At 36.1% G+C, this 15,025-nt stretch overlaps 1 protein-coding gene across 1 annotated transcript in view; it reads left to right on the forward strand.

Annotated features, from left to right (window-relative positions):
- HHIP (hedgehog interacting protein) overlaps positions 1 to 15,025 on the forward strand; it is a 75,322-nt gene that overhangs the window by 13,082 nt on the left and 47,215 nt on the right. The window contains exons 3-4 of the mRNA XM_069855304.1: positions 1,212 to 1,368; positions 2,171 to 2,372. Coding sequence (XP_069711405.1) covers positions 1,212 to 1,368; positions 2,171 to 2,372 — 359 coding nt within the window. The remainder of the gene's footprint in view (positions 1 to 1,211; positions 1,369 to 2,170; positions 2,373 to 15,025) is intronic.

The following is a 15,025-nucleotide window of genomic DNA, read 5'->3' on the forward strand; positions in this document are numbered from 1 at the left end:
TAAGAAATTGCCATTTTCCAGTGAAACACAGCTGTCCCTGATCAGCTCTTTTTGTACGCTGGAAGCCAGAGGTCTTATGGCCGAGATCTATGGATTACTACATTATTCACAAGTGGTAAAGCCATGCATAAATTAGGCCTCTAATTCCAATTAAGTGCTAATTCTGTGTGTTGTATGAGTTATGTCCTGGACCATAGTACATCCTAACACAGCGTGCCAATAATGCAAAGAGGAATGAAGGTAACTTAATACAGACTATCTTAACAACTGATTTAGTAAAATAGTATATGTAGAACTAGGGAAATTCTGTATTCTCAGATTTAGCAGTAATGATTAAAAACTGGATAGAAGTGACTAGAAATAGGTTTGTGGCTAGAAATAGAGAGTTTCACTGTCATTAATCATAGGGTGATATCAGTAGGGCAGGGGTTTTCCTCAAAGGCTCTCATTTTACCAACTTCTTGTTTCCCATGGCCTTTGAATTCATTCCCATTTTAACCTAAAACTGGAAGGCCACCTTTCACCCAAACCAGCTTAAAGCCATCTCCAGTACAGCATGACGTATCCCTTTTTCAGGTGATGGGGGCTGAGGAAGCAGACTTTGCAATAGGACACTGTGTCCACCCACTCTAATGCTGGGAATCAACGAGAGGCCAAATGCATGTCGACACGGAGCAGTTTCCAGCAGTACTTCTCACTTTCTGAGACAACTAATTATTCACCTCTCCAACTGATGCCTTTTGCTGCCGGCATTCCACAAAGTCTTTACAGCATGTCTTCCACAGAAGTCTTTACTGACATTTTTACTACAAGCCACTTAAAAAAAAATAAATTAAAGCTTCTTATGCTATTTTACAGCAGATAGTACACTTGATTAGTAGAGTTAAAATCAGGGAAAAAACGTACCACAGCCTCAACCCTCAACTTTGCCTCTTAATTTTTTGATGAGTGAACTGTAGCGTCATTTTGAATAAATGGGTATTTTTATTTAAGCACACTGAAAGTAAGCATTAATAGAAAGGGCTAAACTATAAAAGGTAATAGTCAGTTTATATTTTATTCAGAGCAGGCCTTTTTTGCTGATAGCACTTGGTTTATATTGACTTCTTTTTCCACTCAATATATAATCTATTTAAAAATTAGTTTGACTTCACAGAACTGCAGACATGACAACACACTAAATATTTGTATGCTCTTTTGCATTTTTTAAGGTTTTCTCCAAACTACAGCTGATGAATTTTGCTTTTACTATGCAAGAAAAGATGGCGGTGTATGCTTTCCAGATTTTCCAAGAAAACAAGTCCGAGGGCCAGCTTCTAACTCCCTGGACCACATGGAAGAATATGACAAAGAGGAAGAGATCAGCAGGTTCATAAAGATAAATGCTGTTTAATCTGAAAAAAAAACCCTAGCAAAGCCTGTGGTTTTCACAGTGAAATAGCTCAGTATGTGCTTATGCTCAACAGCTGTGTTTTCCAGATGTTACTTTCTTTTGCTGATGGTAGTACATGTCAAAAGAGAAAGTTACATTAGTTTCAATTGCCTTGCTGAAAAGGTGTTAGAATCCTGGTTTGATCCACCCTGTGGATCTTGGCTATGGTCTCCCCTGTGGATCATACTTAGTTCTAGGAAGTACTTTCTACCTGAATTTAATATTACTAAACAACTAAAATAATTTTATTAATAAAACATTTGTTTCATGATAGTCACTATATTTCATTCATGTGAAAAAAATTTTCATTGTGAAAATAATTAAATTAGGTTGTCCCATCATAAGTCATAATTTTGAACTGGGTTTTAGAAGCCAGATTTTGTCGAACTGCTGGGATTTACTGTGTTTATTGAACAGCAGAAATGTTGTATTTATAAATTGTTTACTCTTTTTCTACCATTTTTTTTGCTCCCCTGTTCCTCTGCATTTCAGATCTAAGATGAATTCATTTTCTCCATCTTTTATACAAACCAAATTTTGCTCAAGTGAAGTTCAAGCTGATTTGCAGTATTATCTAATTGCATACCTTCAAGGAAATAATTGATTCTGGATTGCATAACCGTGTTTTTAATAGTGCTGCAGAACAATCATTTTATCTTTTAGGGACATTACTGTGTTATGGTTATGACAAAAAAGACATTTCTGACTATTTTTTTAATTTTTTTTTTTTTTTTTTAGAAAACACAAGCACAACTGCTTCTGTATTCAGGAGGTTGTGAGTGGACTAAGGCAGCCTGTTGGAGCAGTACATTGCGGGGATGGATCCCATCGCCTCTTTATTCTTGAGAAAGAAGGATACGTGAAGATTTTCACCCCTGAAGGAGACATACTCAAGGAACCTTTTTTGGATATACACAAGCTTGTTCAAAGTGGAATAAAGGTTGGACTTTTTGCTTATCTCTATCTGTTTATATTTTAGCCTGTATGTGGGGAAAAGGGGGAGAAATGTTTTTTGGAAAATATTTTAATCTAAGTAGCATAAAAGGACAGTAATGACAACTGATGGTATAGTTCTATCTGGCAAAGAACTGAAAACTTCTTTATTTCAGGAAGGGAATATATAGCTTCTTTTAACCATCATCACATTTTTATCTTTCCCTTCATTTTTTTCCTCACTTTAAATTCAGAAGAAACTATACAACACCAGCATCCGACAGCATCATCTTTGTATTTTCATCTTTTGGGTTCTTTTCCATCCCACTGAATTCAGCTCAGTTTTGCTGTGATTCCAAGTGGGAGCAAGTTTGGCTCAGGGCCTCCCCAAACCCGCAGGTGCTTAGTGATGCCCTGGGAGCCAGATGCAGGAGAGGTCTGGGAGTGCTTAGGGACCCCCAGGAGAGGGGCACTGGTGCTCAGTCCCTCTGGGCTCAAACCTCAGATGTGGCACAAGCTGTCCCCGATGGGGGGCTGCTTTAAAACAGCACATATTTGAGATGCGTGTTATAAGTGACCAACCCTCTAAATTCAGACATGCAGGCGGTTTGGTGCAACAGCTTTAATTCTGGTTGATGGGAGGACTTCATGGTCAGGGGAGTGAGTGGTAAATGGGCAATAATGGGAATACATTGGAGGGTGGAGGTAAGAAATTACATCCATGTACTGGGTAAGTACTACCAGAAAGCTTGCAAGTCTATTGGGGGATATTTTACTTTGTAAATGTCTTAAGTGTTGTTCCATGTTGATTTCTTGTCACGTTTTAGAATGTTAATGCAAGTAAAATCCATACACGTAAAGCAAATTTAAACTGTAATTGGATTTTGCCTGGAACAGTCAGGACTGTATATCTGACAGCGTTCATGGATGAAAGATATATTGACATACTCTTGACAGAATAATCTTAAATAATTGTGACAAACTATATCTACTTAAAATGCACAGCACATACTAATAGTTTTGTGTTTCAGCTATAAGGGCAATAAGCCAATTTAATATAGTGTTTTCTGAGAGAGTATCTCTGAGGTTTTGGGTTGGTGTTGAAAGAGAGAGAGAGAGATTGAATATATGACACGTTTTTCAGGAAAAGAACCGATTTCTATGATTCTCTGATTTCCTGAACACTTCCCTTCCTGCCTCTGTAGGTAACCCTAATGTTCAAGATACAAAACCAGAAGAGACTTATCAGGGCTGATTTTGAACATCCATATAAGGCTGTTTTGTATTTCTTAAATGAGATTCTGATAGTTTGTACTTGTGAAAAACTGACACTGAAACTTTCCACAGAATTGCTATTGGTTACAAACAAACCTTCCTTGCGCAAATGTTTACAGCTGGAACTTAGAGGCAAGGCTAAATGAAAAAGTGCTTTTCCGTGCTTCTGAATAGGCAACAGCTTGGTTGATAAGACCCTCGGCAGCTACCCTCAGATTCAGATTCAACTTTCAGTTCTGTTTTAAATCAGTGACCTGATCTTTTCAATCTTTACTACGCTAACCATCATATAATATTCTAACCTTTGTTTCAACTTAACATTTTGTGTAAATACTTTGATGTTCTGTAAGCTAGAAAGTCTAATTCAGTTCCCTGAAGTAACAGCTCAGTGACTGAGGATAACTGTATTGCAGTTTTTAGCACAGGCTGTCAAGAATGGGGGCCTTACCTACTTCACAGGTAAGGAGAAACGGAATGCGCCTAGAAGCAGTAGTTCAGTTCTTAAACAAAAAGGGGAAAGTACAAGAATTTGAGGAATGAATACATTATATAAAATAATAAATAAATTTAATAAACCAAACCCCACATAATGTAAACGGTTGTTTTAAAACAAGGGATCTTAAACACTCTTATGTTTGTCCCCTGCAGTCTGATTCTTATAATCATTGTCCATGGTCCTTCATCTACTAGGATGCAAGATCACTGTGACAACAATAGCAGTTATTCCATCAAAATACTACTTGAAGGGTATTTGATTTTACTTACCTGTCATATACTTTAAAACGAGGAATCAGTAATGGAGAATACTATGTGGATAGACAATTTCCCAGCAGACAGTGCAGATACTTCACAGGCAGCAATTAAAAAAAAACCCAACTATCTTAAACACTGCATCTACATGCAAAGTGTGAGAATGGCTGAATGTGTCTCCTGTGCCTACTCAAGCAGCGTATGAAATACTGCTGCTTGAAAAGAAATACTTGCAGCGTAAGGTAGATTAATTTGTATGTATACATTTTGTTCAATGTGCCTGATTCTTCTCATAGAGTGGTGTAAGTGAAAAGGAGAATAAAATCCATGAGTTTTCAGCTGTCCCTGCTCAAACTTAGGCCCACATGTTTTGCCAAGGTAACATGTTGCCTTTTTGAGTTCTCTGTTCATTTATACAGACTCATAGATGTTAACTACATATCTAGTAAATTCCTGTACAATATCATCCATATAATGTTATTTTTGAATTAACATAGACATTCTCCATTGAAGTAAACAACTCTTCACCACTTTTCCAACCTCGGAGCAATGGTAGCAAGAACAGGCAAATGATTCTTTTTCCCTAAAAATAAGTGTGAAAATTTTCTCCCTTATATACCCAAGTGTCTGAAAATTGTTTCTGTTATTTTTTTGTGTATATCTGAAATAAAAACTTAATTCTGGTGACAACAGTAAAAATATTTTTTCAAATTTTTATAGATATGTGTAATAATAGGAGTAATAACAATGATGATTATGCAGCTGTGGTCAAATTAAAGGTAATTTAAATTATACCACTGAAAAGTGTTTTGGACAGCTATCCCAATCTGATTTTTTTTATGTTGATGGAGTAAAATACTGATGATTGATTTTCTCCTCTTCTTCCAGTATAAAGAGGGAATTTAGGAGTTTTAAAATCATTATATTGTCACAAAGCAGCAAATCTGTTCCTTGATGATTTTCCAAAGAATATACTTAAAACTATCTTGGGCTGACATAATCAAGAAACAGAAATTACATATTTCCTTCATAGAAATCATCCTGGACTTCAGTTCTGATGTCACTAACTTCATTTTGCTCATCACAGCACTGGCACTCAGATAAGGAGGAAGACAATATACAAAAACAGAGGAAACAAGGTGACTGCATTCTATAGCAATCAGCCATGATACCCTCCTAAAAAGATGCTGTTTATTCTTCTAATGGAACTAATGGTCCCTCTGTTGTTGAAATTCATTTGGAGCCTCTAAGGTTGCTGTGAGTGAGCCTGTAGGGTTTCTTCACCAGTCCTGCTCGCCTAAGCACATAAATAGGATTATCTGGAGTTGCTTCTTATTGGTCAGACCTAAAGGTCTGTGGATAAATAGAAATTAAGTTAAGAAGAGTGGTATAACCTGATGCATATGGTTTGTTGGTCCACTGGCTTTTAATGTTCATTAAAGTTATTGAGGTGTCTGCTTGAAAATTGTTGCTGCAGTAAAATCTGCTGACAGTTACATGATTTAATTTTAATAATTTCAAATGAAAGAAAGTGATAATTTTATATGTTGCTGGTATCTTAAACAGCATTAGACGAGCATGTAGATGTATTTCATAACAGAGAGAGAGAAGCCATGAATGGATGATGGTAGCTTGTGCTTCCTAGAGAAAATCTGATGCAGGATTCCTCAAGATTAAAATAAATAAATAAAAATCTCTGAAGAGCTTAAGAAACAATATGCACGTCTCCCAGTTTTGAATCCAATTAGCAGGAATCATTTTTTGATTTTCTGTTTTTCAACATAGTTGTTGGAAGCCATGAATGAATAAGTTGGTAATTCAACATCTGTGGTCCTCTCCAGTGTATTTTATGTCACATTGGACATATAAGAATTTTAGAAGGTGTGGTTGGATTGATCACTTGGCCAGGTCCCTCCTGCCACCCATAGCCTTTTCTCCATTTCTTTAAGAATGTGTTGAAAGTAAAGTCACTGTGTACCTCAATCTTGACCCAAAGTTGAGTGAGACGTGCTCTGTAACTTGAATCTAGGACATGCACCTAGGGTCAACTATTTAGGAATATATAGCCTAGTGTAGCGGATGAAATACTGATTCCACCACCTGTGCCGATTACTATTACAAAGTACCCTGAGTATGTGGCATCTGTGTAGAAGAAAAGAGTAAGTATTTACCAGAAAACAAACCCTACAAGTCTGCTTCCCTGTTCTGGTGATTTTCTGCTCCATTATGTTGTGGTGAAGAGAGCTGTTAGTTACAGAGCAACATTTTACAGTTGTTCCTTCAAAGTTTGCAGCAAAGGCAATTTTTTAATGAAAATATCAGTACTTATTTTTTCTTTCAGACTGATTTCCAATACTGCTATTTTCTTTTTAAACTACTGCCAAGTAGAAGAGAGGCAGAAAGTTTGAATGAGAAGCTATTAAACTAATAATCACAATACTTTGATTTCACTGGCATTGAAGGAGACTTCATTCAATTACCAAGAAAAAAATAGTCCTTACATATCTGAACCTATTGTCAAAAAGTTAGGCAAAATAATTAAATGCATTAAAAGTATTGGGCAAATATAATTTTATCCCATCAGATAAAAGAAAAAGCAGAAGAAGGAAATCAAAGCATTCTAAATATTTGACTTTAATGATTTCTTGAGATGTAGCAGTAATGAATATGTTATTACTACAAGATCAATAACCTTGTACTAAAGGTTGTATCTAGCTTACAGAAAAATGCTGAATGCTCTAGCAACTCTCCAAATTTCCTTGAGGGTGTATTTTATCTTATTAACTGTATTGCTTCCTAAGATCTGGAAAACTTTAGCTTAGTAGCAGCCACCATGAAATGTAGCACAACCTGTTACTTCAGTTGTCACTCACTGTCTTGTCTCCTGAGCCCAGTAACACGTATTGGTCTAAAATATATTGGCCTAAAATATATTGGCCTAAAATGTATTGTTCAGAATTGGCCTAAAATGTATTGTTCAGAAGGGAAGGCATCCAGGTATCAGGTATGATTTTGGAACAAGAACAGTGCAGCCTACCACTTCTCCTGGGTGTTAAATGCTATAATCACCTTTCAAAATACTTTCTGCAAAGCTAAGTAGCTCTAGGGCTGCAACTGTTAGTCTTTAAATCATTCTTGCAGTCCTTCCCTACAATGATTCAACTTTCCCAATATCTTTTAAAAATGAAGGACCTCAGAACTGTACAAAGCAGCCAAGTTTACATCTTACTACTGCCACTGGTAAAATCAAGTCCCTGTAGATACATGGTAGTTTTACACTTACAAATCCAGATTGAATAAGCTCTTTAGCTATGTAATTGAAGTTGGGCTTCATGTTCAATTGCTTGTCATCTCTGATCTTTAAGTTATTTACAGTTTATTGCTAATTTTGTTGGTTGTGACCAAACCGGTGTAGCCCTGGTGTGGATCTGTCTGCTGACTATAGGGTCATAAATTGTTCAGCCAGCACAGTGCCTAGAGTAGAACCCCCCTACGAAATGGGTATCCTTAAAACTGCCTTTACAGGAATATTCTCATGGGAATACTGTGCTAAAGGGGAAAGCCTCTGAGGAAGGAAAGGGCAGGGCAAGGGAGGGAACGGAAGGGGAAAGGGATAGAAAATCTTAGTGAAATGGTATTGGAGATCACTGTTAAGAATATATGAGTTAGACTTGACATCCTTCACCTTCTTCTCCAAGAGTATGGTTTTCCTTGTCAGAAACAAATTTTAGCAGAAACTTCCCCATAATCCTAACCCATAATCATCTTTTTAGTTCATCTTACTTTCAAATGAATCAGCAAGAGTAGTCTTACATGTTTTTCTTAATTCCCAGAGTTTTTAAAATGTTACGTTCCTATATAAATTCCTTGTAAATATTTTAAACTGCCAGCTCTCTTTGCAGTGAAAAAAAATACAGAAATATCTGACAACAATTATTTTAAGTTCAGCAGATTTCCAAGTAATAGTGTTAAGAAGAGTTAAAAGCTATTTACATACCTTACTGTGTATTGGTTAGTTTTAATATCAGAGCACAAGTACTTTCAGTCCTGCAAAATCTTATTTATGAGTGGTCCAGCCATTCAGGTAGGAATCTTCTTGATACCTTGAAGAAAGCTGTGGAACGTATGCAGTAGACCCATTTTCCACACATAACAATTTTTACATGCAGTATAAGGCTATGAAAGTAGACTGTCAGGTACTAAATAAGTTAACTGTACTGTTAAGAGCCAGTTATTCCAGAGCTTCTCCAGGTCAAATGAGCACCTTGTCACTATAGGCACCTTTTTGCAGGAATGCAGGATTGGTAGGGAAACTTCTACTATGCCTTCATGTTTGTATCACAACATAACATAACATTGAATCACATTAATTACTCAGCTCATTTAATATAAAATGCAAACTGAAAAATCTGAAAAAAATACCACAATCTCCATGACTGGCACAGTATGTTTCAAGAAGCTTGTAATAGTTTGTGCAGCCTTTTCAGTGAGGCTTGCTGCTACAGAAAACTAGGGGGAGACCCTAGGATGTCTTCTGTGAGAAGCTGAAATGCTATGCTGCCTGTGTTGTTGCAAAAATGGCAAGGCAACCAACATACACCTTTAATTTCCACTAGAGATTGCAGAGAGAAAAGTGATGAAAACTGTCTTCCGCAAAGGACTTACACATGAAATCACATGGGGTCACAGGGTATGGGAGTTTCTCACTCATTTTAGAGGTCAGAAGAGCTGCAGGCAGGCTTGTAGCACAACAGATGACATTTCTGAGGCCGCATCTCACCTGTGATGTGCCCACTAGGAATCACAATTGCTTTTAAATATCTTCCCGTAACTGGGACAGAAAACTAGGAAAGAAAGAATGGTTAAGGTGTACAAATATCCAAATGTGAAAGTACAGGACATTTTAAAGACAAACCAAGTAAAATGTCCTTGTTGATAATGACGTTAAACATTTCTGAAGTATACACGATGTACACAGCACAACAGCCTGAACAAGCATGCAGACTTCTTCATGAAAAGGAAGATTTTTTTTTTATAAGTGAGAAGTTCTTCTTATGAACTTTAAGAGTGATAATACTTTTGTAAGGACTTAATGTACTTCAACTGTATTCAGAAACTGTAAAATACAAACAGTGTTTTAACCAAGGACTATATAATGACAGTGAAATGTGCCTGGATTTCCCATTAACCGTGTGCGGATTTTGGTTCTAATCCTAATAGGGGCACAAGAGTCCTTTGAAAGAAGCTCTATCTTACCACCATATAGCTCTGTTGCTTGAACAGAAAATAAAGATTCTTACAATTCTGGAAAGCATGTGCCGAAAGCTCTAGAGACCTCTATTTTTGTGTGAGACTGCACTAGATAACCATACCCAAGCTAGCAATTGTGGAACAGCGCCGTGACTCTCAATTTGTAAGCTGACCAGATGAAGAATTGCCAGTTTATTCTAAGGAAATTTGAATCAACAAAACATAATAGTTTCTGTTGATTTTGGGTAGCGTGTCTTAGATTTGAGGAGCTGAGAGGGGAAAGAAGATAATACTTTATCATTTTACATGCACATGTGTAGATTTTAATGTTCTGTGTTTCCTTGAGAGGAATCCCATGGTGCCAATTAACCTAACTTATTCCAAAACAATTCTCTGTTTGGAAAGAATAATTTTCATTGTGGGTGTTCCATGAAATTGTATGCCTCATACCCTGTTATTACTGAGATGTGTGCAGTGCAATTGAGAATGCCAGTTTCTTTTCCATGCACTGTATACATTATAGCTGTATCCCACACACAGTGCTAGATAATCCCTACTTTAATTTTGTTATGTGTACAAATCCTTTCTGAACATTTAGCGGTTTTAGAAATGTAAAAATCCATCATCTTCTGAAACTGCATTTGTTAAAATGAAAAGCTGAATTTAGAAGTGATCAAACCCAATGAATAACATAGTAATTATTTAATTAAAAGGAAATTATTGCGTTTGCTGAAATATAACAGGCAGATCATGATATCCAACACAAAACGGCAAAGAAGGAATAAAGTTACACAGAAAATTCCATGGTTTTTAGCCAACACAGCTTCAACCACATGTTTTTCTTTAATGGGAGGAGGTTTAACAGTCCACTAAGGCTCCAAGTTTCATCATCCCCTTAAGCTCTTGGACACCCCAAAATCTGTAATGAGGTCCTAGAATACTTCAGGGAACCCATGAAGTGTGGGAGAAACTGTACCCAATGTCCTTGAGACTTCTTCCATGTACTTTCCTGCCCATCCTGGCTACGTGATTTCCTCTGGTGTTATACTCTTGTCCTGTGCCATACAGAAATGGGTTACGTGTTTGTCTTGAAAAAGATTAAAAATTGAATAACCATATACTTCCATAGTTAATACAGCCCAACTGCTATTCCTACGTGTACTTCTCCCAGATGCCACAGAACAATTTTCCTCTATATCCTCTTACACACATTTTCTCACAAGCTCTTAAGTCCTATTCCTTAGACAGGATCAGCAAGTTGGACTGAGGGAGGGACACTTCCTTCAACAGAGCGCTGGTATATTATCATGTTTTCCACCCATTTTATCCCCTTTGCAGTTAAAATTGGACAAATGATCTGTCCCTAATTTAATGGTTTATATATAATTTTAGTTTTAAAAAACAGTCAGAACTAATTTTTCCCATTACTGAAAAAATCCTCTCCACAAGATGAAACCACTTAGTAGCTGACACTTATTTTTGTTCACTGTCACTGTCTGCCTGCATTCTCATATTGCTGGAATTTTAAAAGAAATTATTTCATAAATCTCAATAAAGTAATATTCTGTCTTAGATTTAATTTGGAAAATGGAATATACCATCTGTGGGAGAGAGGTCTGCAAAATACTTCCAACCATTTGTTTTTAATTTACAGCAGATACTTTTTAAAACCTTGATCTAGCTTCACTGGCATTGAATCGCAATCCCTACAGCTGAATTGCAACAACTTCAATTCATGTAATAATCATTATTTTCATGTTAACTGAATGCCCTGAAAAGAAATGAAAGAGGGAGTAAATCACCCCAAACTTTTATATTTCTGACATTCCTAAAATTCTGTGGATCTCTATCAGCTACATTCTCCATCAGACAAGCGCTTAGCAGAAGTGCCAGTAGATCAATGGATCCGAGTCACACTGCAGTGTGAAGGAGAAGAGAATTTTTTTAATATATCAAACTCCATAAGAAAAGTACTTACTTAAATTTGAAGTATCCATTTCACTTTTTGGAAGTGTGATCAGTTTTCATGAGGAATCACATTAGAAGGAAGTTAACTCCTCTCAGGACATCCTTTCAAGCTCTCCCTTAAAGAAAAAACATACCTTTCCATTACAAATTGAATGCCTAATTGTGACCAATTAATGTAAAATAATATTGTACATGTCATTTGAAGATGTAACTAAGCACTATTGACTCTCCTTATCAAGTATCAGACAATGTTTAGGCATGTTAATGCGTACACTCAGCCTTGAACACGTAGAAGATCTAGTCAAAGAAACAGAATTTCAGATTGGAAGAAAGGCAATGCAAAATGTTGGCAGGTTCCATTACTGCTGTTTTCCTCCTCCATAATTGCCTTACAGGATAGGACAGGAGAGTATTATGAGGACATTGTTGCTACAGTGACTTTTTGAGGGAACGAGCAAGAAGGTTGTGGTCTCATCTAACACGGACACCTGTGCATGTGTAAATAAGCAAGTAAGATTGAATAGAACTTAACAAGTCACCTATGAGATGACTCAAATTTGCCACTACTGTTACTTAAAAGATCACAGCCCTGCCAAATACAGTGAAGGTCCAAATATCATGTCAAATGTCTGAAGCAAAAGACAAATCCAATAGTAGAGAATATTAGGGAAGGCCCTAATAGAAACCAGCCTCTGTCGGCTTTAACGCCCTCTGCTAGGTTCCTCCTCACTGGGACATATCAAAACTATTTCACAGCCAGTATCTATGTTTCTCCAAAGACCTGTAGGGCTGGGACAAAATTGAATCAGACTCTTTATTTACAAATGCCTGGTGAAAAAAATGTGTAATCAATTACTTAATTTTAAAAGTAATTTCAGTTCTTGAAGCAAAAGAATTCAATTGTGTTTCTGCTGTAGTCTGATGAGTCAGTATTTTGCAAGTTACAACATTTTGCATTTCTTGTAGAGATATTCTCCTTACAAATTCTATCAACCTTTTAATCATTTTGCTTTTGAAATAGTATATTAAATATGTGTGTGGCACAAATAAAAGAACAAAAGGAAGATATTTCAAAACAATTCAAATAATTTTCTATTTTGCATAAAATGTACATACATTCTATCAATGCATATTAAGTTTATTATATGTGACTATCTGCATAAACATATCAACTTCCAGGAGCAAGTATTCCAAGGAAAAAACAGTGGCAAATGACTGAGGGAAATGAACTTAAATAGCAACTTGCTAACTACTAATTTCTAAAATCAATTTATATGAATGGTCAAAAAAAGCCCCGACAAAATGCATGAAAGAAACTACTGCTCTACTCCTCATCTGAGCACTGCTAAAATTATCTTTTAATAAGGCCTGAGAATTCCTACCTCTGTTCAATAAAACAAAAATGTACCTTCAACAATGAGTGAACAATTTAGAAGGTGAAATGAAACATAATGAACTAGAATAGCATCGTTGGCACTGAATTTTATTTCTTTCGTTTCTTTAAGTGTTTTGATTCATCAAAACACCAACTACATATGTTTTCATAGAAATGAGGAGAATATCTTATTCATGTGCTTGATGTACTAGATATGCAGTGAAGGAGAGATTTTTGGAAACAGAACATCATCAAAAATGAAGCACTGGATTCCAAAACAGACAATGCAATGTGCCAATTTGCTTAGCAAGTGTGTATTATCACTTAGCAGTAACCCATGATAAAACATAAAATGCAAAGGGTATTATAGTATCAGTGTGTCTGGAGTATTTAGAGAAGCTCCTGAGGCTGGACTGCACAAAACTTAACACTTCTTCCATTATGTTTCCTCATTTTCTGTGTTAAGTGTTGCGTCCATTTGCAAAAAAGGTAAAATAGTGTTTTCCTAATGCTGCCCTCAACTACACAGTTCTTCATTTAATCAAAAACTAGTGGAATTAGGATTTGTGTTTGACTGATAAAGGGTCTGTGTTTCAGTTCTAGCCGTTTGAAACTTTATCGTCTTAATTTTGAGACTGAACATACACTGTGTTGTTCTAATTGCACTGGCTTTTTGAAAAGAACTTTGTACTGGATTCAGTCAAGTTAAAGGGTTTCCAAGATCATGGTCTTGGCTCAGGATAAATGGAGCCAATGAGCTAAACAAATTCCTGCTTTCTTGGTTGTTATAGTACAAGAAAAATGGAAAGAGCAGAATACTTCTACTGCTTTATACAAGTGAAACAATCCTGGGGGCTGCAAAAAAAAATCTAAGTTAATTGTGTCAGCAAGACACACTATTTCAGAAATTATTTTCAGCTCTCTTTTGAAATGTAAACAGCAAATTATAACATTAATGAAGAAAACATTTCTTACTTGGCAAATTTAAGAAAAAAAATAAAGAAAAAGTTGTATTTAAGATTAATCACCTTGGGTTTTAAAATAATAAAGAAATTTAGTCTAGTACGAACAAATATTAGTGGTCTTATAACATGTAATAGTAATGCCTATAGAGTAATAATAGTAATAGTGTAATAGTAATAGCTGTCTTGCACTGTGCTGAATGAGGACATATATGCCTGTATTTGTTTCATCTTCTGTTACTGAGAAAGCTTTTCTAATGAGCTACATCTTTAAATTGGGATTGAAATAAATCAGTAAGGGGGGGAAAAAAATGAAAGGGACTTGTAATCAGGAAAACAGTGCACATGATTTCAAAGCCACGTTTATAAGTTCAGAGAAGCAGTGGATCTAGTTCAAAGACAAACCATATTTCAATCTGCTTTTCAAAACTACCATATAGTTGATTACTGAAGTTCGTTTTCAGCTGAATCTAAGCTTAATGACAACTGATTACTTGATTCACCACAGGTCAAAAAATCATTAATTTATAGTATGGGTCTCAGGTTGTGGGTTTTTATAATGTAAGGAACCAACTGGTGTTCCAATGGACTTAGGCTCTCAAGCCATGGGAGAACCAGTAATTTGCATTTGCTGATTTTAAATAACCATAGGATATTTAACCTGCAAGAATTCATGCTGCACAAACATGAATTTCAACACACACAGAGCTAGATGTGTAACTGACCTCCTGAACATACAGTTTGATTCATGCACAGAGAAGGAGAATTTGAATTTAAAAAACTCCATGTGGTTTCCCTGACAATTAAACCCTTTAGACTTTCGGCACTCTTAAAAGTTCATTGAATAAACAAGTATTTCCTGGTGACTTTTTCATGCATGTGACAGGCACGTATTTTTAATCCCTCTCAGTGTAACACTGGAAGAGTGCGTTGCCACCAAAGACAATAATTTGTTATTGGAATACTGGAAGGGCAAATCTAATCTTGATGCAGGTCTTGAGTGAAGTATATGAGCTGATTCAGGAAGTTAACGTGGTTGAGCCACTAAATAAAAGTGACCATAATATAATTAAGTTCAAC

This window comes from Phaenicophaeus curvirostris, chromosome 4 (genome assembly GCF_032191515.1).
Source record: "Phaenicophaeus curvirostris isolate KB17595 chromosome 4, BPBGC_Pcur_1.0, whole genome shotgun sequence".
Classification (NCBI taxonomy): Eukaryota; Metazoa; Chordata; class Aves; order Cuculiformes; family Cuculidae; genus Phaenicophaeus; species Phaenicophaeus curvirostris.